This window comes from Physella acuta, unplaced genomic scaffold (assembly GCF_028476545.2).
Source record: "Physella acuta isolate Inbredline_101_S28 unplaced genomic scaffold, ASM2847654v3 ptg000369l, whole genome shotgun sequence".
In the NCBI taxonomy this organism is placed as follows: domain Eukaryota; kingdom Metazoa; phylum Mollusca; class Gastropoda; family Physidae; genus Physella; species Physella acuta.
This window is the reverse complement of record NW_026731888.1, coordinates 618,286-644,844: the sequence shown is the minus strand read 5'-3', so window position 1 is coordinate 644,844 and position 26,559 is coordinate 618,286. Positions and strand designations below refer to the sequence as shown.

The 26,559-nt window shown below is 34.4% G+C and overlaps 3 protein-coding genes across 5 annotated transcripts; 1 reads left to right on the top strand and 2 right to left on the bottom strand.

Moving 5' to 3' along the window:
• Positions 1-285: 285 nt before the first annotated feature.
• LOC131941667 (uncharacterized) lies at positions 286-1,982 on the bottom strand. Its single transcript, XM_059301053.1, has 6 exons — positions 1,787-1,982; positions 1,533-1,638; positions 1,235-1,431; positions 874-1,127; positions 612-774; positions 286-439 (listed from the first exon to the last, which is right to left on the bottom strand). Exons 1-6 carry the CDS (start codon positions 1,980-1,982, stop codon positions 288-290), a joined length of 1,068 nt encoding a protein of 355 aa, XP_059157036.1. The 3' UTR covers positions 286-287.
• A 5,191-nt stretch (positions 1,983-7,173) lies between these two features.
• Positions 7,174-12,137, top strand: LOC131941676 (serine/arginine-rich splicing factor 10). Its single transcript, XM_059301087.1, has 9 exons — positions 7,174-7,307; positions 7,629-7,728; positions 8,792-8,900; positions 8,996-9,101; positions 9,225-9,260; positions 9,948-9,986; positions 10,354-10,392; positions 10,964-11,023; positions 11,317-12,137. The coding sequence occupies exons 1-9, from the start codon at positions 7,243-7,245 to the stop codon at positions 11,390-11,392; spliced, it is 630 nt and encodes a 209-aa protein (XP_059157070.1). The 5' UTR covers positions 7,174-7,242; the 3' UTR covers positions 11,393-12,137.
• Positions 12,138-16,569: 4,432 nt separating this feature from the next.
• LOC131941684 (LIM domain-binding protein 2) lies at positions 16,570-24,109 on the bottom strand. 3 transcript variants are annotated; one of them, XM_059301098.1, is made up of 10 exons: positions 23,928-24,109; positions 21,407-21,721; positions 21,226-21,301; positions 20,427-20,529; positions 20,164-20,336; positions 19,931-20,056; positions 18,636-18,716; positions 18,417-18,540; positions 17,921-18,078; positions 16,570-17,637 (listed from the first exon to the last, which is right to left on the bottom strand). In XM_059301098.1, the coding sequence occupies exons 2-10, from the start codon at positions 21,673-21,675 to the stop codon at positions 17,383-17,385; spliced, it is 1,365 nt and encodes a 454-aa protein (XP_059157081.1). In that variant the 5' UTR covers positions 21,676-21,721; positions 23,928-24,109; the 3' UTR covers positions 16,570-17,382. The 3 variants fall into 3 exon arrangements, with proteins under 3 accessions (XP_059157081.1, XP_059157079.1, XP_059157080.1); XM_059301096.1 differs by having other exon boundaries at positions 16,571-17,637; positions 18,411-18,540; XM_059301097.1 differs by having other exon boundaries at positions 16,571-17,637; positions 18,411-18,540; positions 19,931-20,053.
• Between the last annotated feature and the right edge of the window lie 2,450 nt (positions 24,110-26,559).

Sequence of the window (26,559 nt, the reverse complement as noted above, 5' to 3'; positions counted from 1 at the left end):
AAGAATACAGAAGCTGTCATGTACTATGGTAAGTAAAAATAACATTCAAACAAAATACTTAATTTATACATTTAAATAACAGGGGTAATAGTATTTGTTAAAAAAATTCAGCATTTTCACAGATTTACAATGTAGTAAACACTATCACTAAGTCATTTATGTTATTTTGAATAAACTTGTACTTCTATTAAAAAAAATGATTTTTTAAAAATACCATTAATGAAGGTAAGCAATTTTGTTTTACTTGGGATTGGGGGGGGGGGGGGGGGGGCTGATGCTTAAAATAATCACTCAGCCTCTTTATGATTATGTAGCTGTTTGTTGGGGCCCTCTCTTCTTTTTCTCCCCCCTGCACGGTCACCAGACATGGCAAGCCATTCACTTGTCCCCTTTTCCAGTTCTTTTATAGTAGAATTTTTAAAAGATCTTAGTATAGAATCTGAAAAAAAAAAGTAAAACTTATCAGCATCTTGCCTTGTCAATTCTTCTGTCCATATATCTGTCATTTACCTCATCTTTGTCTTTCTGTATAAGCAGACAGCTTTAGATATATACAAATAGGCCTACATAATTTTAAGTTATTGGAAGCAAAGAAGCCATTTTCATTTTACCAAAAATTGTCATCTTGAGGTTCCGGAGGTCATTGAATTTCAGTTTTCCTTTTTTGCCTTCAAATGAATAAAGAGTCGACAACTGAGGACTTATTAATTCTTTTAAAACCCTGAACAGACCATGCCGAGCATTTTTACCTCCATAGTTGCTGAGGTAAAGACTCTGTTGAACAAAAAGTATTCAGTTAATACAAAGTATTGAAAGAAATATAATACACTCTAGTTTCTAATTTAACAGTAATTTTGTTATAACATTGCTTACCATCCTCTTCTGTACTGCAGTGTCATTCAGACAACTATCCAGGCTGACCATTTGCTCCACTGTCTCTAAAGGAAAGGTGTACCCTTCTGGCAAGCTCTGGATAGTTTCTGGCATATCCTCTCCCATACCATTTAATTTTGCCTCAAGCCTATCCACTTTTCTATGCAGGCGCCGGATTTCTTCAAGCAGCTCTGCATTGTTTTCCATAATCTTTTTAAAAAATGGCATCAGCTGATCTGTACTTTGCTGGGTGACTAGAAAATAAATAGTTTATGTCAAATCTTTAATAAAAATTTTTACAAACAAAAGCAAGAATGCTAACAAAGTAATGATTTATTTTTAAAAAATACAATACACTTACAGCCAGAAAAACTAGGGGACGCTGAAAACTGTGCATATGATGCAGGTGGTTTTGGAACAGCTTTGGAAGCTTCAGGTGGTTGAGGCAAATATTTTATAGAAGGTATAGGTGACCTTGACCTCCGCCTCACCCCGACTCTGCACTGCTTCTTCCTGGCAGGTGATGATTCTGATGATTCAGAATCATCATTGGGACTCCTAATGCAACATTTTTATTTTCATTATTTATACAAACATAACAAACTTAAATGAGGCTATATATTTAGATCAAGATCTAAATTAGAGATTGTAATATATACCATCTAATTGTTGGCCGTGACTGCCGATGTGGCTCTGATCCTGAGCTCTCAACATCACTCTTATCTAGAGCCTTTCTCTCGAGTGATTTTATTTTTTCATAGGAAACTGTAATGTGATAAAAATGTCTAAATGTTATAATAAAACATTAAAAAACAATAATATAATTGTATTATAATAAGTATATGTTACTTTTAATATTTAAAATTTTTAATGTAAGTAATTGTTGTTAATTTAAAAATATATTAATTCTTACCATTGCTGTGCAGAATTTTCTCATATGTAAAAATCTGCCAGCTCTCACATGGCTCCTTTGCATTGCGCACCCATGCATCTCCAGCAGTTGGTGTGCTTGGCCAGTAACATTGATTTTTGCCAGCCAGCAGCCACACATCTGGCACCACCATCACCATCCTTACATTATCCTCAACAGTTTCCAGAAGGTGGTACATTCTTTAACTTTAATACAGACTTAAATACATAAACTATACTAATTGCAACAAATATGAATACACAGTATTTACATAAAAATTAAAGACTTAAATGGATTAGATAAAACAAATTCTAATATTTTTGTTCTTTGTGATTCAGAGGAAGCAGCACATATCTCTTTTTGTATGGTAAGAGAACACATTTCTGTTCAATTTTTGATACATTGAATGTCTCTAATTTACCTGAAAGATTTGACACCTCAAAAATGCTCAATTTTGAGGACAATAATGGATATTGAAAAAAATCATAACATGTTAGAAATCGCTCAACAACAAGTACTGGTTCAGAAGACAAATCCATAATGAGAATGTTTCTAAGCAAAAAGAAAGTGTCTTCAATTTTAACACAGTTGTCTCCATTATCTATGGAAAAAAATATACCTTTAAAATTAATTTGAGCAAATTGATCACATCTAACTCCATTTGGCAATGGCCCAAGACAATGTTTTTTTTTTGGAAAAGGATAAGGCTTGTCAGTTACAAAATCTTGAGATGAAAATAATCCTTTATCTGAGACTGCTCTTTCTGATAACCTCTTGACAACTTGTTCTAATGGTGTCTGTGGTTTGCGAACAAGTTTCTTCAACATACCCAAAAAATTTTCGAATGGAAAAGCACTGAAAGAATCTAGTGGTCCAAAATTCTTAACATCTGCTGCCAAATGTGTGAGCCCATGCACATTATAAACCAGAAATTCTTTACCATAAAGTTCTTTAGCTTCTTCTACAAACATACACAACAGTTCATGTGCATAATCAACATGACTGTAACATAAAGTAGGACTAGCAAGGCAATAAATACCAACAAAGAATAAAAGGTAGTGACTATAATGTACTTTGTCTATATTTCCTTTCAATGCAACTATACCACTGTATAACAAAAACTGCCTAAACTCTGTAGCTTTCCACCTTTCTATATCATGCAGAGAACGGCATTTTCTAGAGAATTCACGTGGAATATATTCTTTGAAGAGTAGTAGACGGTTTGATATCTGCTGGACAGCCTGATTTCCTATTCTAAGGCCTTTTGAAACTGGACTCTTAAGCCAGAGTAAAAGAATTCTTCTTGTAACCCCTAAGCACACTAAATGCATGTAATCTAAAGGAAACTGAGTGACCATGCCAACTGACAAACTAGTCAAGGGAGATAATCCATGAAATTGATGATTTTCATCTTCAATTAAATCGAAAGCTTCATCTGAACGTAATGTTGCATTTATTTCAGGAAAGATGACTTTTTCAGCCCACTCCCCTTTTTGACAACATTTATCACAGCCCCAGTAACCTGAATGCCCTTTTGTTTTCTTAACAAAAGACCGCGCTGGAGCATCACATATAAAACAAGATATACACAGTTTAATAGGAAAAATAGAATCTTCGTTGTCTTCAAATCTGAGTGAAGTGGCACCTTTCTCGAGTACTTGCATTTCATTCACAAAATCCGTTAAATATTCTTCAATGCTAACTGGTTTGCTATCTCCATAATACAAACCAATAAGGAATGGATCAGATTCAAATGGTTTACAAATTCTTCCAAGAATTGGCCAAAATTGACTGCATGAGGATTTAAATAAAGGCAAACCATCAAAATTAATTTGCAAATGGATAACTGGAGTCTCATTTGGATGAGAATGTAGAAATTTAAATAAATGTTTCGATTTTGTTAAGCAATTTTCAATTCCAAAATGGTAGTATGCACCACCTGTAATAGCTTTGACATTTATTTTTCTAGGAGTTTTCAGCAAAGTTCTTGAATCCTTTGGTAATGAAGGGTGGTAGGTGCACAATAAGCACAGTAAGGCACTAAGTGCATCATTTTTTATTTGAAAATCAATAGCCCACTTTCTGACTTCCTCTTGTAAATTATTTTCATAGTTGTCTTCTGGCGATGAGTCTGCATCTGTCTCACAATCTACATCCGACAGAATATCATTTAAATCTGTATAATCATAATTGCTAGTATTATCATACATGTGTTGCTCAGCGCCAGTCTGTTGATGGTGAGCTTCGTTTCTAACTTCTGAATAACATGCTTGGTGACCAGTTACTGTGACTGGTGTTGATGAATAATTTACACTGTCAAACTCATTGAGAATAGGCTTCTGATTACTACTTTTATAAATAGGCCTATCATACTCATAATCATAATTCCTGTGCCTGCCTCTGACAGAAACGTCATGTACTGCCCTTATACAGTCAGCTAAATCATTACTAGATTCTAACCCTTTTTCGGGTAGCTCTCCAAATAGAACATTTAGATGGTTCTTTCGTTGAAAACATATTTATTATTTAAAACAATCACCTAGCCTGTTACTGTAATGCCTAACTATGTAAATAGACTTCCTCTTATTTAATGACAGAAAGTGTTTTCTACACCGCAATATGAATTTATGTACATTATTCTCCTCACTGTTGAAAAATAAGTCAATAATTGGTGCAATACCTGTTGATGCGACAAGCTCACCTGTTGTCGGATAATCTGTTATCAATAAAAATTGACGATGTTACCTGTTGATTAAGTGGTTTTAAGTCCTTGAAAGGATTATTAACAGAATCCAAACGTCGGTAGATTAAGCGATGATAAAGACGAGGTCTTAGTGCCGCTGGCTTGATACAACAAAGGCTCTGTTGTTGAGGGAAATGGCGAGCGAAGAATGGCAAGCAAAGACCGGCGGGATGCTGGCTTGATAACAATAGAAAGGAATGTGGACATAGAATTTAGGCCGAGATGCGATGGACCAGCGTGACGCTGGACGGGTAGCCACGCACACAATTTTAAAAATATTAAACAAAATGTTTAAAACACGCAACATAGATTGTAGTTAAATCTAATTTTAAACTGAAGTATTATATTTGATTTTTAAACGTATTTCATGGAACATATATTAAGTTTAACAAACTTATTTAAATAAAATTGCTGCAGTAAATACATAAATCATTGTAATCTTGGCAAGCCAGGGTAAAAACGGTTAAATACCAAGGTATCAAGGGAAGCTATTCAAAACAAAGGGACGCAAGCACGTACAAATCTTGGCCGTATCCTGGCATAAGCATGGCGGGACCTTGGCCAATTTATCGCCAAGATAGCGATATTGGGCCAACCTTGGAACGACATTGGGTTAATAAATTGTGTTAGCTGGGAAGTGTTATTAGATTGAGAGACGGAGTGATACAGTGTGTGGACCTGTGACAGTGGAGGTCTGTTGAGATTCACCTAATTATCCCAACTGTGATTAATCATGAAGAAATTAAGTGTTAGAATCTTGAACCTGCGGTCAGAGTGTGCTTCTTTATATCAGGTGGGTGGATCGGTGCCAAATGAGGTGTCCGCGGCCTAGAGGCGGGATTTGCTAAGCCGCGGGCGAATAGCTTCAGACAGCGGTTACACGCCTCTGTCGCGTTTGAGTGCCGTGAGAAAGGGTTGCACAAGACCTAACAAAGAACGTCACACGTCTGCTGCTTTGGTCATATATATGTATATGTATATATATATATATATATATATATATATATATATATATATATATATATATATATATATATATATATATATATATATATATATATATATATATATATATATATATATATATATATATATATGTATATGTATATATATATATATATATATATATATATGTATATATATATATATATGTATATATATATATATATATATATATGTGTATATATATATATATATATATATATATATATATATATATATATATATATATATATATATATATATATATATATATATATATATATATATATATGTATATATATATATATATATATATATATATATATATATATATATATATATATATATATGTATATATAGAAATAGACAGGCAGGCAGATGAAGACAGACACAGACAGACATAGACCGACAATGAAAGACAGACAAGATGCGAAACGTAGGTGTAAAACGTCGAGCTTTGTCAAATTCTACACTTCGTAAGAAGTATCTAGTCATTCAGAAGTGTTTTTGGTGCTAAACATACATTAACAATTTTATTATGTGTAGGCCTCCATGCAAGCCGCAAAATATTCTTAATCTTTGACTAAGCTAAATTAAGTCATAGATTTAAACTTTAATGTCTGATTTTTAAAAAATATGGAAATGGCATACTGGAAATGAAAAATCTGGCACAACTAAACATGCTTCTTTGAAATATATCGATACTAATATTACACAAAATCAGAAAGGCCAATTCGATCTTTAGACTCAGAAAGCCATTCATTAGAACCACGACCCGTTTGTTTCCATAATATCTTTGCTTATTTCTAGATATAAAAGCATCTAGATATAGATTTAGATCAAGATACGGTTTTAATGTTAGGGAGGGAAAGAGGGGCGACAGTTCGGATGTTGTAGCTTACTTTTGGGTTGGTTAGCGTGTAATGTTTTATATATCGCTGTCCACCTATCCAATTTTTTCGTGTCATCCAAAAGTTATTTTGCTAATTTAAATTTAAAACACCTATTCCTTTCTACCCGTCAATTTGAATTGAGCTGGATCGGTATCGGTACGCTTTTAAAAAAAAATTACAACTAACAACGAAAATCGAAAGATGTGAAATATACGTTAAAATACAATGTTTTAAAATGTTGATGTTTGGCTTCTGATGCCTATTCCTGGTCACTCAATTCCTATTCACCAGTGTTTCTTCCAGACTTTTTTCTTCGGGGGGGGGGGGGGGGGGGCATTTGAAATTTTCGGGGGGGACACTAGTAAAAGTGTATGTTTACTATATAAAATCCATCTCGTTCGGGGGGGGGGGGGCGGTAGATGCCTGGGAGAAACTCTGCCACTCACACGCCGTGTGTGTGACATCATTTAAATGATATAGGAACGACAACTTACAATTTAAAAAAAAAGCAATGTCTCACCTCCCCCCCTCCCCCCCAACACACACACTGCTATTTCGGGTTTTTTATAGAAACATGCCTCAATACAAGTAAACAAGTAGTCACATCATGGCATGTAGTTTATATAGAAATCTACTTCGTAGATGCTAAAATTATTGTTTTTGTATAACGTGTTTTCGCTTTTTATTAGATCTAGTATCCGAACTGAAAGGAACCTGGAGCAATTGCGATAAAATAGCGTATCGATACTTTTCAGAAATCGTAAATTAACTTCCTTTTCATTAATTCTTGGACGCCATATTGAATAATTCTTCGTCGTCCAAATCTAGTTCTCCACACGAAGATGTCACGCTACTCAAGACCGCCAAATTCTTCTCTATACGTTAGAAACGTTCCTGACGGCACACGGTATTAAGTTTTAGTCATTTTGATTATTAATTTTGTGTTTATAATAACCACAAAGCAATGTCTACGATGAAATCTAGATTCTAGAGAAGTTCTAGACTAGACTAGATCTAGAAAATCTAGATTAAGATTCTAGAAGTCTAGAGATCAGACAGACAAGCTTGAAACCCCATAATCTTTTTCACGCTTAATTCACTTATCTCAATTTCTTGCATTTTATTATCCATTTCAGCTCTTTTTAGCATCTGTTCAAGCTTAAAGACTTACAATTTTGAGTTTTTGTCATTTTCTATTAAGGAATTTTTTGTTGTGTTATATTTATAGCCCTGAAGAGCTGAGAAGCATGTTTGGAAAGTATGGACCTATCACAGATGTCTACGTTCCTTTGGACTATTACACCAGACGCCCTCGTGGATTTGCATACGTGCAATATCCTTGTTACACATTATTTAAAGCCAGCAGAAATTTATCAGATTAAACTTTAAACTCTCTACAGCCAAAACTTTTATTTGGTTTTAAACATTCAACCGTTTGTCATGCCATATTACCTTGGCAAGTTTTTAAATATCTTTTAAACAGTTGTTGAATCTTTGGAAGGTATTAGCCCATCTAGATCTATCTATCTACTGTAATAGGGAAAGTGTTAAGATTTCACTTAGCGAATGGGAAGGGTGAGCTATGTAGGCCTACTGTGCTCTTAGTGAGCAAAAAGTTTTGCCTAAACTAGTCAACAGAGTGGCCTCATTTCCTTAAACAATACTAGATCTAGTTGAAATGTAACATTAATTACTTTTCCTTTTTTTATCAGAATGCCAAGTGGTTTCAAAGTTAAAGCACAAGGCAAGTCATTCAGTAGTTTATTATGGTCCGATCAAGCCCACAAGACCAAAGTCTTAAACAAGATCAGAGTTTATACATATGGTTCAAGTAGTTATGTGGTCGGGATGAAGAAAGGGAATGGGAATAGTCATTAAATAAAGAAATTAACAAGCAAGTTACAAAACTTCAGTCTTTTAATAACAAGCAAGTTAACAAGATACAGTATTAAGAGTAACAGATTTCAAGCTTTCAAGCAAGACCAACAAGTCATCATTTTGTCTTATATCCTAAGGTTATGTGAGTAACTTGTTGTAAACATTACAGCTGCTGGGTGGAGGGGATAAGTTCCATGTCTAAAGAAGAATATTCTTTTCTTTGTTCATGTAACTATAAAAAAAAACTAGCTTGAGTAATTTCATTTACATTTTAAAAATTCTGTATATTAAGTACTTCTACATTTTATAGAGATTCTCTGATGGCTTGTTTTGTTATTATTTTTTTAATTCTCCGTGACATTTGAGTAGTTAATCTACTTAAAGCTAAGCGGTTAGGATCCTTGATTGCGTGTGGGTTTCTTTTCATATTCTGTGGGCATTTTTAGACACACCCTGTTTTGTTTCTTAAAATGACATTTCTTTGAAGGTATAATAAACTCACTCCTTAACTAGCTCAAATTTGAAGACCCTCGTGATGCAGATGATGCATTGTATCATCTTGATCGCACACGATTTTATGGAAGAGAGTTAGAGATTGAGTTTGCTAGAGGAGACAGAAAATGTAAGTATCCATTGTGTTGGGGTTAAGCTTTGTGAATGTTTTGTGTAGGCTCTTTTTCTCACTTTACTTTTAATTCCTTTTTCTTCTCTTTACAGCCCCAGGTCAGATGAGAGGTAAAGAAAGGTCGTCACGTCGCTCTCCATATTCCAGATATGATGATTATGATCGTAGACGCAATCGTTCTAGAAGTCGAAGCCCCAGGTAAAGCTATGAAGTAGATATTGCTAGAAGTGTATCTGTAACTGTATTTTTTTTTCAGACATCTGCAGGGTGCCCACCTTGAGCATGGTAAACATTTTTTTGCATTAATTTCATTTATTTCAGGTACAGATCACTTTCACGCAGTCCTTATTCAAGTCGGTAAGTCTAAAGGTTTAGATTAAGCACTTGGATTTGTGTTTTTCAATAAGTCTAATTTGTGCTTGACTGTCATTCAACTATTTTTTATTTGAATACGGTTAAAACATAAAACTTTTGTTCTTTAGATATATATTTTTCAGGGTATTATTTTTTAGGGCCATTTTCTAGAAGCTGATATTTTACTACTTGTTTCAGTACTTCCCCCTACCCCCCTTATTCCAGAGCAATGAATAAATAACCTAGCAAATCTGTTATCATATTTGAAAATTGGTTTAGCATTCACCATATATTTCCTTTTTGTTTTCACAGTATTTATTTCAGCTTTAGCTGAAATTTTTTTCTCCCGGTATTTGAAGTGTTAAAAATAACTCATTTGTTTACAATTTTTGCTAATTTCTTTCCCTAATTTATACTTTCAATCATTGACATGAATCAACTTAGTTTCTATTATTTATAAGGTATATGATTAGTATGGATTGATTGCTGAAGACTTAAATCAGCTAAATATTTTGCAACTTTTCTTTTACAACATTAACCCAGCTTTTCATTATTTCTGTGACAAATTGTAAATGTGTGTTGTATCTATGAAACTACCAATATTCTCTTTATACATTAATTTACAATAATTTTCTGTGAATACTTATTTATTACAAATGTAGTATCAGACTTAAATTTCTTTTGTTTCAGAAACAGATCACACTCAAGGAGTCCTTATAAAGGCAGCAGGTGATAGTTTTGAATTTATAAGGCTTATTTTTATTTTAGTTGAAATATTTATTCGTCTCACTGTTTTAATATTTTTTACCTTACTCATAAAAGTTATTGTGTTGAAATAAACCAAATTGATGGTGTTTTCTAAGACTTATTTTCTACATTACCTATGTAGTGAGTTTTTTCATCTCTACTTACCACAATAATAATTTTGTTAGCAGTTGTAATTATTATCATGGTTTGTCATGGAAGGTTAATCATAGCTCTAAATGTAATACAATTGGGGCTTTTGTGTTTCATATTTTGGTTTCAGAGTTTAACCATTACTACCAAAATGATTGTTGTTGTTCTCAAACTTAGATTTTACCTTTTTTCTGATTAGACGCAGTAGGACAAGAAGTCGTACACCTAAAAGAGAAAGGTAAGCCTGATTTTTCAGTTCTAGTCATATGCTTTGCAACAGCACCTTCTTTCAAGTCTCAAAGGCGCATTGAATTTTCAACACACTTCAATGCTTATCATTTACCTTTTTTTACAATTGTTCTATTCCAGATGTTTTTGGGTCTCTCTTTTTTGTAGTTTCCATATGTCTATCTTTAACGCATCTGACACTAACCTGTTCACTATAACATTGTACACACTCTGCTAGTATGAACAAAATCACCTTTGTGTACTCTATCAATCCACTATATATTTATTATATAATAATATATATATTATTATGTATATATATATATCGTATATATAATATTTATATAATACTTTCAGCTGCATTTTACATTAGAGTTAGTAGCAGTTTGGTTAGATTAGAACTCCATATATTTTAAGTGCTACGCACTAGGATGTACATCTACTCAATGTTCTGCTAATGTCAATGCTTTCCCCATCTCTGACATAACTTTTTCTCCATATTCTCTTTGATATTCTCATAGCTTATCCTGCTTGCATTTATTAACAAGTTTATTATAGAATTTGAAATTATTTAATTTAAGGAGATCCTACAGTCATTCCAGAAGTAGATCAGCATCATATGATAGAAAGAAAGAAAATGGGTGAGTTTTCTATATTGTTTTTCCTCAAACTGCATGACAACTTGTTCGTGGGGGGTCTAGACAGTAGTGTGAACATACCTGGTTCCAATAACTAGGATCTAAGACATCAACTGTTTACATTTAAATAACTCATTATTTAAAAAACTAGGTCACACGTCTGAAAATATTGGTAACACATTTATAATTGTCAGCCTTTCTACTGAGTTTCAGAAAAAAAACGTGATGGGTACATTATATATATTTATATACAATTAATACAGCTTTTTTTAATGATATATTACATTTTTGTTTAGCTCAAGAAGTCGATCAAAGACAAGATCCCCTGCAAAATCAGATAAAGAGGAAAGAGAAGATTCACCTGCGGAATAAACATTACCTTTTTAATTCATTTTGTAACATTCATTTGCACATATTCATTTTTTTTAAATATAAATGTACTGGTGTTCTTTTAATGTTTTAAATTGTTGATTTTGAAATGTTGCATAGTGTAGATTATATCATTAATTTTAGTATGGAGATTACTTATTATTGTAATTTTTAATTAGGTTAAGATTCAAATAGAGAACCACACTTTGCCAGATTAAAGACCTATAATGAAACAGTTTTGTATTGAATGATTTTAGACAGCTAGATGTAAGTCAGGAAAGTTGTATGCTGAAATACATGGTTTTGAGCAGCTGGTTTTATTTTGATCTACATGCTATTTGAGAGGTGTGAAAACTTACATTAAGCTAGCTGTACTGTTCCATTTTATGTGGTTATAGTTATATTGTAAATACAAAACAATTTCATCAAGATAATTTAATTTATGAATTATTTCTTAATTGCACTCAATTAGATCAAAAAGTGTCTTTATAAAGTACCATGACTGAAGGATCTCTGAATTATTTATTATGATTTTATTAAGTCTAGTGTCTAGTGACTGCATCTAAAATATTGTAGGCTTTGTGATCGGAATAGGCTTAGTTTCAGAAATGTTAATGTATTTCAATATAGCCTATGGTACTTAACATCCACGGTCATTGACTAAGAATTTTTGACCATTTGGATTATTCTGGGTTTTCCAAGACGAAAGCCTGCAAATCTTTCAAATAAAATTTTCAGCTCTGCTTTTTGCAATTTTTTTTTGTTCTTTGTATTTCACTACTTAGCTACAGGTGTGCTTTAACATGAGATTGTGCTAATTTAAGAGGAAAAACAATTACAGCCTCTTGTTGGCGATGCACTGCGATTTTTCAGGGTAAATTATTAACATTACGGATATTCTACTAAGCCTGTACTCTTGAAATTTTCGGGGGGGGGGGGCGGACACTGTTACATTAGTAAAAGTATATAAATTTCGGGGGGGGGGGGGGGGGGCTTCGCCGCGCGGCTTTCCCCCCCCCCCCCCCCCCCCCCCCCCCCGAAGAGATGCCTGGAAGAAACTCTGGCACCGGGTGACACTCGACACGCCACTGCCCCCTGGAGACGTTGAGTTCAGTTGTTTTTTTTTATCTATAGACCTATTGTAATAGGCCGATAGCATACGTATTGCAGGAACAGCGATTTGAAATTGACTGAGACGTCATTTTTATTTTTCCCCCTAACAGTACCAGGCACGTAGGACTTGCGGTCATGATGTCACAAAAGCCACCATTGCTGCAAGGGGGGACGGGTTAGTCTAGTCCTTATAGTCACCATTTGCAAGGATTTCAATATTATTTTGAAATTGCGATATCAGGGAGTAACTAGATTCGGGCGGGTTATAATACCGATGAATAAATTAGGCTATATCAATAGCTAGATTACAAGGCTTGGGAGATGTAAGTTTCATTTGAAGAAAGGCATTATTTTAGATTACTTTTTCCCGTATTTTTGATAAATATTTAATTGAAAATATCAGCGGAAAATTTGGACTAAAAAATGTGCGTTCTGAAAAATTCGGAAATTGGCAGAAATACTCTGTCTTGACCTACATTTAATCTTATTCGTCAGACCTTGCGCAATTGTCCAATTGAAAAGAAATGCGCATATTCGATTGTCCGTTTGATCTAAGTACTATGATTCTCGATTTAATTATTATTAATTACGAATATGTGGAATGCGCATGTCGGCCGTTTCCGTAGATGCCATTTCCATTTTCCACCCTAATTTTAAAAAATCGAAAAACGGCGGAAAAATCTGCGAAAATGAAACGGAAAAATCGGTTCCCTTACAAATCGGAAAAGTCACATCAATTAATAACACTGAAAATTGTATTTAGCATCCCCTTTCACTACACCTTAACTCTTTTAATCAAAAATTTAAATATTGGGTAATGTACTGCTATAATTATAATGCATTTTTTAGCGCAATTTCCATACGGACAATTGCGATTATTAAGTCGTTATTTCTGGATGGATGGATCTGTGTCCGCAATGGATGGATGTGTGTCCGCAGCTTTAAGTCGTATCTCCTCCTCAACGAAGCAATATCGAGGACTAGTTCCAAAAGCAAATATGTTAAGCAAGTTCCGAGGATGATTGTGGGCCAAAAAAATTCCCGGAATTCCTTCCTGGATTTCCCGGAAGAGCCAAAGAACCTCGAAAAAATGCAGTTTTTTGCCCATATCTCGGCAACCAGACCACTTAGTGACTTGAAACATTTACCAATCGATTCCTGCCATAATTTAGAACAATATTGCCGAAGAAAGTTTTTAAAAATATCCTCTCGTTCGGTCACAAAAAATTAATTAAGAAAATTGCGCTTAAATTGTCACTAGACTTTTTATTAACTTGTTTTAGACGAACCCTTATCATTAATGCTATTTGTACTTCAACCTAAGATCCCTTCAGTTCCTAGCCCAAAATCTTGATAGTTGCTATACTTACTATAAATTCTGCCACATAGCACTTGAAAATATCTTTTTAAAAATAGCATTATATGAAATTACCTTCCATAAAAATATTTATTCCTATAATAAAAGGGTGGCCGGAAGCGCAAACGGAAAAAAGCGCAAAGAGAAAAAAGCGCACACGGAAAAAAGCGCAAAGAGAAAAAAGCGCAAACAGAAAAAAGCGCAAAGAGAAAAAAGCGCACACAGAAAAAAGCGCAAACAGAAAAAAGCGCAAACGGAAAAAAGCGCAAAGTGAAAAAAGCGCAAACGGAAAAAAGCGCAAACAGAAAAAAGCGCACACGGAAAAAAGCGCAAACGGAAAAAAGCGCAAACGGAAAAAAGCGCAAACAGAAAAAAGCGCACACAGAAAAAAGCGCAAACAGAAAAAAGCGCAAACGGAAAAAAGCGCAAACGGAAAAAAGCGCACACAGAAAAAAGCGCAAACGGAAAAAAGCGCAAACAGAAACAGAAAAATGCGCAACTTGAAAAAACACAACGAAAAATGTGCAAAAGAGAAATTTAGCACAAAGACCATATGGACTAGATGACACATTTATACATGACTGTTAGGGCTGCTGTGAGAGTGTCGACATTACACGGTAGGGTATAATAAATGGTGGGGTTAGGAAAGTTAAGGGGTCCATTCTCTAATAGGCAATCTATGTCTCTTTCGTACTTTCGTGTTGGTTTATTGTCGAACCTGTCCTCACCTTACATCACAACAGTTGGGTGACGCTTACCGTGTAATGTTAAAATAAATAGCATGTAATTGAGTTAGTTCGAAGTGAGTTTTCATACAAGCCCAACGCACTAATTAAGGTTGTCGCAAAATGTAACATATATGTAACAAATGTCAATGATGTCAATGAATTTTCATTAAAAAAATGATGTCTAGTACAGTTTACGAAACTTACGAACTTCGCCGATACTTTTTTGGTGGGTAGTTTGGTAAGTATGTAGGCGGGTAAGTGGGTAAGTGGGTAGGTGGGTAGTTAGGTAGGTAGGTAGGTAGGTGGGTAGTAGGTAGGTAGGTAGGTGCGTCATGATGTGAAAAAATATTAAATACAAAATTGTTATTTTGGTGCGAATGAATGTTGTTACGAGAGATATGACGAATGCATGTTTGATGACGCGGATGAAAGAGAGTGAAGTTTTGCTATAGGAACGGGTTGTTATAGTATGCAAGCTAGGTAGTTCGGACTAGGGAGAATGTGAAAGATACTTCGTGTAATGTCGATAGTTTTTTGTTTATACGAGAATAGTAGTTGAATAATTATTGACCACGAAAATAATAGGCATTGTGTAAAGTGATTATCGCCTGTATCGTGGTGATGGGAATGCAGATGGTAGTGGTACGCTTTAAATGGTAGTAGATCACGTGATCAAACACGACACTCTCACAGCAGCTCTAACAGTCATGTATAAATGTGTCATCTAGTCCATATGGTCTTTGTGCTAAATTTCTCTTTTGCACATTTTTCGTTGTGTTTTTTCAAGTTGCGCATTTTTCTGTTTCTGTTTGCGCTTTTTTCCGTTTGCGCTTTTTTCTGTGTGCGCTTTTTTCCGTTTGCGCTTTTTTCTGTGTGCGCTTTTTTCTGTTTGCGCTTTTTTCTGTTTGCGCTTTTTTCCGTTTGCGCTTTTTTCCGTGTGCGCTTTTTTCTGTTTGCGCTTTTTTCCGTTTGCGCTTTTTTCTCTTTGCGCTTTTTTCCGTTTGCGCTTTTTTCTGTTTGCGCTTTTTTCTGTGTGCGCTTTTTTCTCTTTGCGCTTTTTTCTGTTTGCGCTTTTTTCTCTTTGCGCTTTTTTCCGTGTGCGCTTTTTTCTCTTTGCGCTTTTTTCCGTTTGCGCTTTTTTCTCTTTGCGCTTTTTTCTGTGTGCGCTTTTTTCTCTTTGCGCTTTTTTCCGTTTGCGCTTTTTTCTGTGTGCGCTTTTTTCTCTTTGCGCTTTTTTCCGTGTGCGCTTATTTCCGTTGCGCTTTTTGATTTGCGCTTTTTTCCGTTGCGCTTTTTTCCGTTGCGGTTCTTTCTGGGAACCAATAAAAGCTAAATAAAATAAACTGGGAGTGATCTCCCCTAAACGTTCTCGAATGTAACACTACAGGGGATGTCAACTCGGCATATAGACAATATTTTAAATCCATTTTTAATTACCTAAAAAAGAATTGCGCACAAAGTGAACTCCAAACAATGTGTATAATAGTGCGCAATGTTATTGGTACTTTATAAATTCACCGATGTTTTTTGAGAAATCGGAAATAGTGTAAATTACTACTTTTACTTATGTGAAATTTCGTTCATCTATCTGAAACAGTACTCAAGTTATACTTATAGGCTTTTGAAAAATTGAAAGTAGAATAAGTTCCACTTCAGGTTACCGGAAATTGCTGAAAAGTTGATACAGAACTACAAATTTGATGTTATACTTATTAATGAAATTTCAAGCTAGACTCTAGCTGTAATCGTGTATACAGACAAGATTGGAGAATTATGTTTTTCCGATTCAGGGAGGTGCAAAAATCTCAATTTTTTTTTTTTGCACGATTACAATACTTTCTCTATACTTCGTATTCAAGAAAGTAAAGTAAAAATAATGTTGACTGAAAATAAGAATGCGTTTAATTTGTATTAAATGCTGGAATTTCTTACCATGGAATTAATGTCTTTTAAATGTGTGTAGTTAAAAATGGACAAAAACAGTCTTTTTTTTAAATTGAAGTTTAATGTAAAAACATTATATGGTGATTCACTTGAATGTGCAAATATACCAGTTACCAAAAAAAAAAAAATTAAAACATTTACATTATTTACACTTGCATTCTGAAAACCTTACAATAAATATACATTTTATTTAGAACATGAATTTGTGAAATGCAAAGTATAGAAATAATTTTACTGTTGGTGAAGTACCACTAAATCTGCAAATGTATGGGCATTAACAGTATTGTTTTAGAGTTACGAAACTCCAGAGATGTGTACATTTTATAACACCATTCTAAACAAATTTTAGAACTAAAAAGTCGTATATAAACTTTTAAAAAAATACATTGGGAGTTTCCTTTTTAGCTTTAGTGGTAGCCCACGGAAAATGGGCTTTAAAAAATAGTAGAAAATCATCACTGAGCATGAGGGAAAATATTTTTATTTTAAATTTTACATTAGGGCATGAACAGGAAAAAAGTTACCTAGTCAGACTTGACATTCTTTCAATTGTGTCAAAACTTTAAGCATTCCTGCAGTGTTTGAATAGTATAATGCAGAAGAGGCAATTAAGTAGCTTCTTTAAATACAGCAGTTTCTTTTTCAGATATTTTTGGCCGTAATTTTCTTAAAATTAACCTCAATTTGACCAAAAAAAAGTCCCCTTGGGAATACATATTGAAAAGTTTCAGATGCGAAAGAAAAAAAAAATAACTTAAGATGGTACCTTTCAGTCTTTACAAACAGCCATTTCACAAAAAAAACAAAATATATGATTTGATACAATAATGAATGATACATGTATGATACATCTATTCTTGTTTGATCTCTGCCTCAGTCAGTGGCGTATTGGTTGTAGGTGTTGTGGTAGCTGTTGATGGTTGGGGTGTGTTCTTGTCTCCACCCCATGGACTTTGTTGAATTGCAGGTGAATTGTGAAACTTGTCAGCATTATCATCATTATTTGTGGGCTCAAACTGTGAGTTCTCGAGTCGTGTGATAAGGCGTTCATCCTCATCTCCAAACTCACCACCCATCAAAGTTGGCTCACCAACAACCATAACATCCTGCATAATGTGTATAAAATATAGCTACTGAACAGATGATGATGTGAATATACAGGTGCTTATTGTATTTATAGAAGATAAAATGGTTTAAAAAATTAAGCTAAGTTGGTGAGAATCACAAAATACTTGCTATATATGTATGAAAAGAGTTACAAGACTGCCAAATTAAAGGGACATACAACTGCCTATGAAGTAATATTAAATGTTTTTTGCATTTTTAGCAGGATCTTTCTATGTATAATAAAACTATGGCTCAGAGGCTAACAAAACTACAGATACTTACGCCAGGTACAGTAGAGCCCAAATTAAAACCTTGAGGCCCTGGTGAACGCTTTTGTTTCCCTGATGGTGGAGCATCCCGGTTATTCATGTTTCCTGTACCTGCATTGTTTCCAGTAGAGCCTTTGCGCTTTCTACGCTTATTAGGCGGGCGAGCAGATTCTATAACAGTAAAAAAAAATGTAAAACAATATATGACACAAATTCAAACAAGCTAGGACAATTCTTTTAATATTATGAACATTTTATCCATTATTTCAAAACAAGGCAGTTTCTACAATTAGTAGTATTGCTAAAAAGATCTCTATTATTTCTACATATACTGCCCCTAACAATTGTCTTATAACTTGTAATAAATTCATACAATTTTTAAAAATATGCATGCAGTTGAAAAATAAAATCTTTTGATATTACCGTCAAAAATTAGTTATGCGTTAAAAAAAAACAACAACAGAATGATAGGCAGTAATACTTATACTTGGGACGATGCTTGCCTTTACCTGGCGGCGCCACCATTCGCTGCCATTTTTGAAAGAGAGTAGTTTTTAAACAATCTCGTGGATTTAGGCCATATGCTTTATGTCGGGACATCAACTCCTGCATAGGTTCCAATATTACACACAGCTGAAAAAAAAAAAGAATCGAATGAGGTATCTTCCAAAATGAGAATAACTCAAGTAATAAAATGTCAAGTTGGTGATAAATAAAATGAAGCTTACCCTCAGGAAGTTTAATGTATAATTTGTCAGACCCATTCTTGTGATATTTTTTGAAAGCTGTTCCACCATTGTTGGATCTTGCTAAACATGCAAAAAAAAAAATGGTAATCAAAATTATTAACTTAACATATAAGGGGTTGGTTTAAATAAGTGGAGATTTGCATTAAAACACTGCTGTAAGTACAGCATTTGATGATATAGAGTACATCAGTGATAAATGCACCAGAGTGAATCATTAGTGTTTAGAGAATGTATTTCTCTCCTGTATTAACTATGTAAACAGTAGGGTACAATGAATTATTTTTAGCTTATTATATTGTTTTTAATAGATGTAGATAAGAAAAAGTACAGCTATTAAATTATGGAAAATTAGACAACAGATTAATATTTTCCTTTCACTGAAGTTGTGGTTGTCCCCTTTAACACTACCTACTAAAAAATTTTAACACATGAACACCAACCTGGGAGAAAGTAGAGAAGAAATTTTTAAATTCAAATTTCTATTCTGAGATATTAGTAAATGAGATGGTTACTGTTTGAATTAATTTTTAATTTTACTTAATGAATGAAGATGAACTACAAGTGGTATATATTTTTGCGAATTAACTAATTGTCTTTATCAACACTTTCCTTATCATTTGAATTCTGAACTAAGTTAAATGAAAGTCAACATGAGATTTATTATTATCCCCATCATCATCAAAAACTCTTTATTAGGAATGTGTGATTGCCCATCTTCAAGAAAAATAAATTATGCTGATAAATTAAAGTTGATACAAATAGAAATTAAACTTGATACAATGCTAGATTTTACCCTGGCTATAGTTACAAGGCTGTATATCCATTTAAACAGTACTTTTCAACAGCACTTTTCAAGCATGCTATCATTTTTTATGCTTCAAAATATATATTTTTAAAAAAACTACAGTATGTATGTTCAATTTGAATAGCTTAATGATTTACACATCATTTATAAAATTCTATCGAAAGGAACAATGTAAAATGAAAATCCACAGCATTACTAATATTTCTTTGTTGTTATTGAAAAAATATTTTTTTATTGTACTATATTATTTACAATTCAATCAAACCAGCTGATTCATCAACGGAGAAGTTTGAATTAAAAAAATGTGACGAACAATTTACAAAATTTAATTAGTCAGCTGAGACAGGTTGTGATTAGAATTTCCAAATTATTTCTACTATTGAAGAAGAAAGGTTATTTCTAACTAGCACCACAATTAAACAATTATTTCAAAGAAAATACTGTATAAAGTAAAGTGAAGTAAACAAACCTGCATGCCGATCACACTACGTGGAATAAGCTCTCTGTGCTGCCTTATAGCAAAATGCCATGAACGAATTCGCATAAGGTCATCAAAGGTAAATTCTAATATCAGTCGACCTTCTGTAATTACCTGCTGGCGCAAAAAAAATGACACTATGCTGCTTGATTTATTAATAAAGAGTAATTAATAATTTATCTTTAAAAAAAAAAACTATTGGAAAATATAGCTAATAAACCTACGTTTGTGAACATTGGTTTTCCATGCTGAGTGACCATAAGTGCATGATCACAATCCAATGTAATTGTTGTGTTGTGAAATGACTCCTTGGGATACTTTAACACATAATGCAAATCAGTAACTCCTCCTTCAAATATGCTACGAAAATATCGTGGTATTAACGTTCTTCCTATGGCTGAAATTGTAACAAAAAAATTTAAGAGAGCATTCACTTGTAATTCATAACCTTGTACTGAAATAGTAAATTTTTGACAGAATAACTTACTGTATCTCTTAGGACCATCTTCAAGACAAAAGGTTAGCGTAAGCTGAGCATCATCTTCAAAAAATTCAGTTGTAAAAGAATCCCACCACAAATTATCACTGTCCTAATACAAAAGAATAAAAACACTGTTAATGGGTAAAGTAACCACACAGCTCTATAACCTAATATGATTGGATGATTGTGTCAAGGAACTTCAAGCACAAAGTCTGGACAGCGTGTTGAGAAGGGCCAGATGTTGTCCATGTATCACTCTACTCTATACACAGTTGATGGACCCATGAGAGGGGCGTTACCTAAATAAGTTACCTATATCTACAGCCGGAGTTTCCAAATTGAAACCAGTAGTAATCTTATCACCTAAGGTGCCCCACTTTTATTTATATTTATTGAGTTTTCTCTACCAGATGAGTTATCACACCCAACTAACTAGCCTCAACTTCCAGAGGGTTCAATATTTACTGGCAAATAACCCCTAAATTAATAGTACAGCAAGTTGTATTTAATAATAAAGTCAAAGTTCTCTTATGATAGCATCAAAATTTGAACTCCTATAGTAGAATAAGAAGTAAACTAAAACAAAAGATGGCAGATTTAAAAGCCATAAAACAAGTGTTCAGTTCATGCATGTAAATTATATTAACATTAATTGATCTTAAATCTCAAATAAAGCTGGCTGCTTTAAAGTTAAAGATAATTATAAATGACACCACTGACTTTTATAAAAAGAAAAAGATCTCAACACACATTTCGCCATCTAATTTTTAGTAGTATCAAAGACATTTGCAAAGCATTACTATACCTCAGTGCGATGCTGCAGTCGTTTATTAAGCTCATATATCCTGTAGTCAGGTTGTCCCATGTAAGGTGTTGGACGCCTGGATTTTTATGTGCACATTTAGAAAAAAAATTTAATAAATCAACTGAATATTTTTGAAATGCTAATCAGAAACTATTGTAAAACTTTTAAAATTCTGACTTACGGTATCATGTGATCTCTGTCCATAAACATAGGCATGGGACCTGGCATAGGGCCTGGCATTGAACCTGGCATGGGTCCAGGCATAGGGCCAGACATTGGACCTTGCATAGGACCAGCCATTGACATTGGACCTGACATTGACATAGGACCAGGCATAGGGCCTGGCATTGGTCCTGCCATTGACATTGGGCCTGGCATCATTGGTTCCCTTGGACCTGGCATCATTGGCTCTCTTTCCATAGGGGCAGGCATGATAGGGGGTCTGGACATGAATTAAAACTAAATGAGCCTCTTGTAAAGCTGAGCTTAGAGATACCTGAAAATAAATAAGAATTCAAGAAACATAAGAAAGACACAAAAAATGTGCAGCATGTAGATAAATATACTATACTAAAAATAAAAACAATAAAGCAACAAAATTAAATGTTTTCAAATTAACTTTTTTTAAAGGCAAAAATGAAAGAAAATGAAAAGTAACTGCACTAGGTTATAGCTGAACCTCAGTAGATTTTGAAAATAAGGTTGATTTGTTGAATGTAAAAGAATTTAGGCCTAGGCCTATTAATTTTTAATAAATAAGATACAATTGACCCATTGATTTGTTGATTGTAAAAGAATATAGACCTAGGCCTATTAATTTTCAATTAATTAGATACAGTGGTAAAAACAAAATTTGGAAAATCATTCAAAAGCTTCTTTGGCAGGGCATTGGTAAATGGTGAGATGCGAAACAACAAGGCGGTAAATTGCGAGATGGGTGCCAAACCTCTAGTCACATGACATTTTTGTCTCGCATCTAACCCCCCCCCCCCCCATACTTACACTGCAAAAATGATACAGAACCCAATTTTCAATTAACTGTGATGCAGACACTTGTTTGTATTATTATTTTCTGTTGCTAGATGTGCGATGATTTATCCATTTCTTTATTATTTTGTGTAGAACAACAGAGCTTCCCGATATGGTATATCGCTTTTGAACATTAATGTCTTGAAGCTGTTGCAAACATATGTGGTATTCTTGTAAAGAAATTTTGTATTATTACTGCTGCCTACAATTTATTTTTTCATCATATAAGCCTAAATATAAATTCGATTTTTAAAAAATGGCTTAAAATTAAATTAAATTTTAAAACTTTACTATTCGCAGTGTACTCAATGTTATCTTGTTTTGATGATAAGTCAAGTTTTACAACATGTGCATGCATCAAGTGAAGATCGATTCCTCACGACAGCTGAACGTTACATTTTTAAAATTTTATCTAAAGCAAAATAAAACATAAATTTTACAAATTTAAATAGATTTAGCTAAACTGATATCATAATACACGTTTTAAGCACAGTTCTTTAAACAGATAAGTGTTTAGGGCTCCAGTTCTAATATAATTTACGACTTTTATTAGCAAAGGAGTCGGAAGAGTCTTGCTGGCGATGGCATACCGGTGAATCATGCAATGGATTACCCTTGGTTAGGGAGCTAAATCTTTTACTTTTTTCTGAAAGCTTTATTATGACCCAAACATAGATGACGCACCATCCATCTGTAAAAGCACCACAGCCGTTTTCCCATTTTAATCCTCCAGTTTCAAAAAACTTATTTATTTTCTCCATTATATCTTCACAAAATAGCAACTCTTCTTTGCTAACATCTAAATGAATATATTTCACAAAGACAAGCAACTGCGAACACGAACTCACGTCTGTTGATTCATGAACTTGAAAAGCAAACTGAAACAACGGTGAAAACTTGATTTCATTCAAAATTTGTTCGTTAACATCTACGGACAAGCCTGCTATAACCCGCTGAATAGTATTATTAGGCAGATTATATTTGTTGCATCTTTACTGCACTGGAATCCCCAATAATTAATTTCATCATCTTCATCATGCAGGGTTTGATGAGATTTTATCCGACTGTGTGTGAGGGTTTTTTTTTTTTTTTTTTGGCTTGGCTATTTCTAATGCTTGCACTAATGCTGTGTTTACTCTGTGAAAACTTCCTGAATGATCAAGTCTGACCGTTTGCAACTAGCTTCATGGCGACGAGAGAACTCCATATCTTTGTGGGTGTGTTCCGAATGACTCGTCTCAAAATGACTTTAACACTTTTTAGGTTTGAAGGTTTTATAGACATAACTGAGCACAACTTTGCACAATTTCTTCTCTATTCCATCTCCAGTGATTTTAGTAAAGCCGAGTGTCAGATATTCTTCTAAATAATAAATTAAATATGTAGAATCTAGTACTAGAGTGTGTAGTAGGCCTAGCCTATGTATTTTTTTAATGCTAGGGCTTAGCCTACCAGTTGGCGACCCCCCCCCCCCCCCCCCCAGAAAGCCCTTCGCGACCCCCAAGACCCGACCCCCAGTTTGGGAACCCATAATCTAGACTTTAGAATCTAAAGTTGCTAGATATCTAGATCTAGATTCTAGACTTAGTCTAGTCTACCTACTCACTACTGACTAGAGTAGAGTAGTGATGTAGTGTAGTGGAGTTGGAGTGTAGTGTAATACTGAGTGATACCTTTTCAAATTCCAGTAATAACAAAACATGTAGACTATAAAACTCTTGTTGTTGAGCTTTTTTTCATTAAACTGTAACATATATTCTAGATCTAATTATAAATCCATAAAAACGTCCATGAAATTTATTTAATTTTGGATGGGAATAAAAGGAAAATGGTGTCCCTCTTGTTTTACCATTAATTTATTGGTTCTAGCCAGGATTTAAAATACATTTATGGCCAAATACACACGTTTGCTAAATACAATTTCTAGACTTCCTAAACGTAAATATAATTAAATTAAAGATTGAATACTTTTTGTTAAATATAGAAAACTTGATAAAGTATATATTCGCCTTGTCATAAGCACATTTCTAAATAAATTAGAACGAATTTTATAGAAGACCATTGCGGCAGATTGACAAAACGTAGGCCTAGGCCTAATATCGATTTCTAATTTGCCCAGTGGCCTTCTGGTTTTTCACTGCGCAGAGGCGTCACTAGAAGAGTTGCACATGAATCCAGTAGTTTAAGTTGCACCCGTACCAACAACTAGATTCATTTAAACTTTAAACAAACTACATTGCAAAAAAAAAAAAACAATAAAGGCTCTTATATTGAGGTCTGCGTCTGGTGTCCATAGAGGCTAGAGGTTAATGAAGGCGCACCTCATTGCTTTGACGTTGGCGTCTGTAAATACACGTTTGTTACATATTATGATAGAACGGGTATGAGAAATCGCTCGAATATATAGTCTAGATCTTGTCTACCTAACTTAACAGTTATTCAAGGCGCCAAGAACAGCAAAAAAAAAAAGAATGAGTTAATAACGTGTTTATAGCTTAATTAGTATAGATGTAGCGGCTTACTTGTACAGTATGGCGTTAATATTTAAATACCAATTTGCTACGATCGACATGGATGACTACGTATATTAATTAAAATATGCTGATAGGTGTGAGAGCAGCATTGAGTGACCATGCGTGAATGGATTATTTTAGACAAAACGGCCCCGACACCACCTCTATATTAAGGTCGTTTTGTCGAATGTTTGTCAAAAGTTTGTTTTTAATGAAAAGTAACTAATTATACTGACATTTTGAGCAGTGTTTCTTCCAGGCATCTCTCCGCCCACCCCCACCCCACCCGAAGAAAGTCATTTTTATAAAGAAAATATATACTTTTAACAGTGTCCGCTCACACCCCCCCCCCCCCCCCCCCGGAAATTTCAAGTGCTACCCGGAGAAGAAATTCTGGAAGAACAACTGCATTCTGAGCCCACGAATCGTTGATACAAAGAAGCAACCAATTCACGACTGTCTTCCTTTTAGCCATTAAAGATATACAATGGTGATATTTTTCGTGAAAACGACCTTTGGCCAAAGTGGCTTTTGGGCATTTATCGCATTCGGGCAAGTGTCCATTCGGGCAAGTGTCCATTCGGGCAAGTGTCCATTCGGGCATTTGTCGCATTAGGGCAAATATCCATTGGGGCAAGTGTCCATTCGGGCATTCGTCGCATTCTGGAATTTGTTGCATTCGGGCATTTGTCGCATTCGGGCAAGTGTTCGTTCGGGAATTTGGCCTATTAAAAAAAAATTAGGCATCCAATTAAGTCGATTGCATTTTCATAAGGTCTTGATCCACGTGCCGAATTTAAGAGAAATTGGTTGGTTACAAGTGCTCAACATTTTGCTAGCCAGTTTCGATCTAAATAGACAGAAAGACAGACAGACATGATCGAGGATAGAAGCTTGAAAAAAAAGCTCCTTTTTCGAACCTGACGATACATGATGCAAGTGATGTAGAGTTCACCTGTTTCTGTGACCTCGACATATGAAGGGATGGCGTGTTAGGTACCCATTGAGGATGTGTGAACTCAGGGACGTTCCTCTAACTTAAACCCGGAATCAAACTCGAAACTCTCTGGTTAGCAGATCTCTTAACCGCTAGGCCAAAGCCCGTTGCCCGGGAGATGAATTACTATGGTGGTAAATTTAGATGGGGATACATAATCTGGGGTGGGTGCAACTGCAAAAAAGTAAGGGGAATTTTATTAGGGAATTAATGAAGACAATATAGGATAGACCTATGCATATAGTACTCTTACACTCTATTAGCACTATATGCCTAAGGGTCGTCCATAAATGACGTCACACTCGTAAGGGGGAGGGGGTCTGTAATTTTGTGGCGGTGTGTGATGAGGGGGAGGGGGTTCAGATGGTGTGACGTCACACTTTTGCATTATAAAAAAAACAATGTTAGAAAACGTATTTTAGAAGTTATTTCGCGTTTTAGAAAACTGTTGTAATATATATAGTAATAGGAATTTATTAAAATACTCTATTTTGACAGAGTTCAGCCAAGATTTTGGAAAAATATCGATGTTTAAAAAAATTCAACTGCAATTTCGAGGGGGGGGGTTGTAGGCTGACTTGTGACGTCATTTTAGGGGGGGGTCTGTTTTTTGTGACGATGTGTGACGGAGAGGAGGGGGGGGGGGTAAAAATCGTCAAAAAAGCGTGGCGTCATTTATGGATGACCCCCTACTCACTCTGTTCTCCCTTTGGCGCAACAATGGAATTGATGTATGCCTAATTACATTGAGAACTAATATAACAAAAGCCATTTTATTTTGTGCCAGTCAGGAAT

Excerpts from the sequence above, each read along its gene's own strand:
- LOC131941667 (XM_059301053.1), bottom strand. The coding sequence starts at position 1,982 with ATGTACCACCTTCTGGAAACTGTTGAGGATAATGTAAGGATGGTGATG. Across the intron at positions 1,432-1,532 it reads TCACGGCCAACAATTAGATG|GAGTCCCAATGATGATTCTG; the intron begins GTATATATTACA and ends ATGTTGCATTAG. Across the intron at positions 440-611 it reads CCTCAAGATGACAATTTTTG|ATTCTATACTAAGATCTTTT; the intron begins GTAAAATGAAAA and ends TTTTTTTTTCAG.
- LOC131941676 (XM_059301087.1), top strand. The coding sequence starts at position 7,243 with ATGTCACGCTACTCAAGACCGCCAAATTCTTCTCTATACGTTAGAAAC. Across the intron at positions 9,261-9,947 it reads CGCAGTCCTTATTCAAGTCG|AAACAGATCACACTCAAGGA; the intron begins GTAAGTCTAAAG and ends CTTTTGTTTCAG. Across the intron at positions 9,987-10,353 it reads AGTCCTTATAAAGGCAGCAG|ACGCAGTAGGACAAGAAGTC; the intron begins GTGATAGTTTTG and ends TTTTCTGATTAG.
- LOC131941684 (XM_059301096.1), bottom strand. The coding sequence starts at position 21,675 with ATGTCCAGACCCCCTATCATGCCTGCCCCTATGGAAAGAGAGCCAATG. Across the intron at positions 18,717-19,930 it reads GTAGTGTGATCGGCATGCAG|CAAGATCCAACAATGGTGGA; the intron begins GTTTGTTTACTT and ends TTGCATGTTTAG. Across the intron at positions 18,079-18,410 it reads GGTGGCGCCGCCAGGTAAAG|AATCTGCTCGCCCGCCTAAT; the intron begins GCAAGCATCGTC and ends TTACTGTTATAG.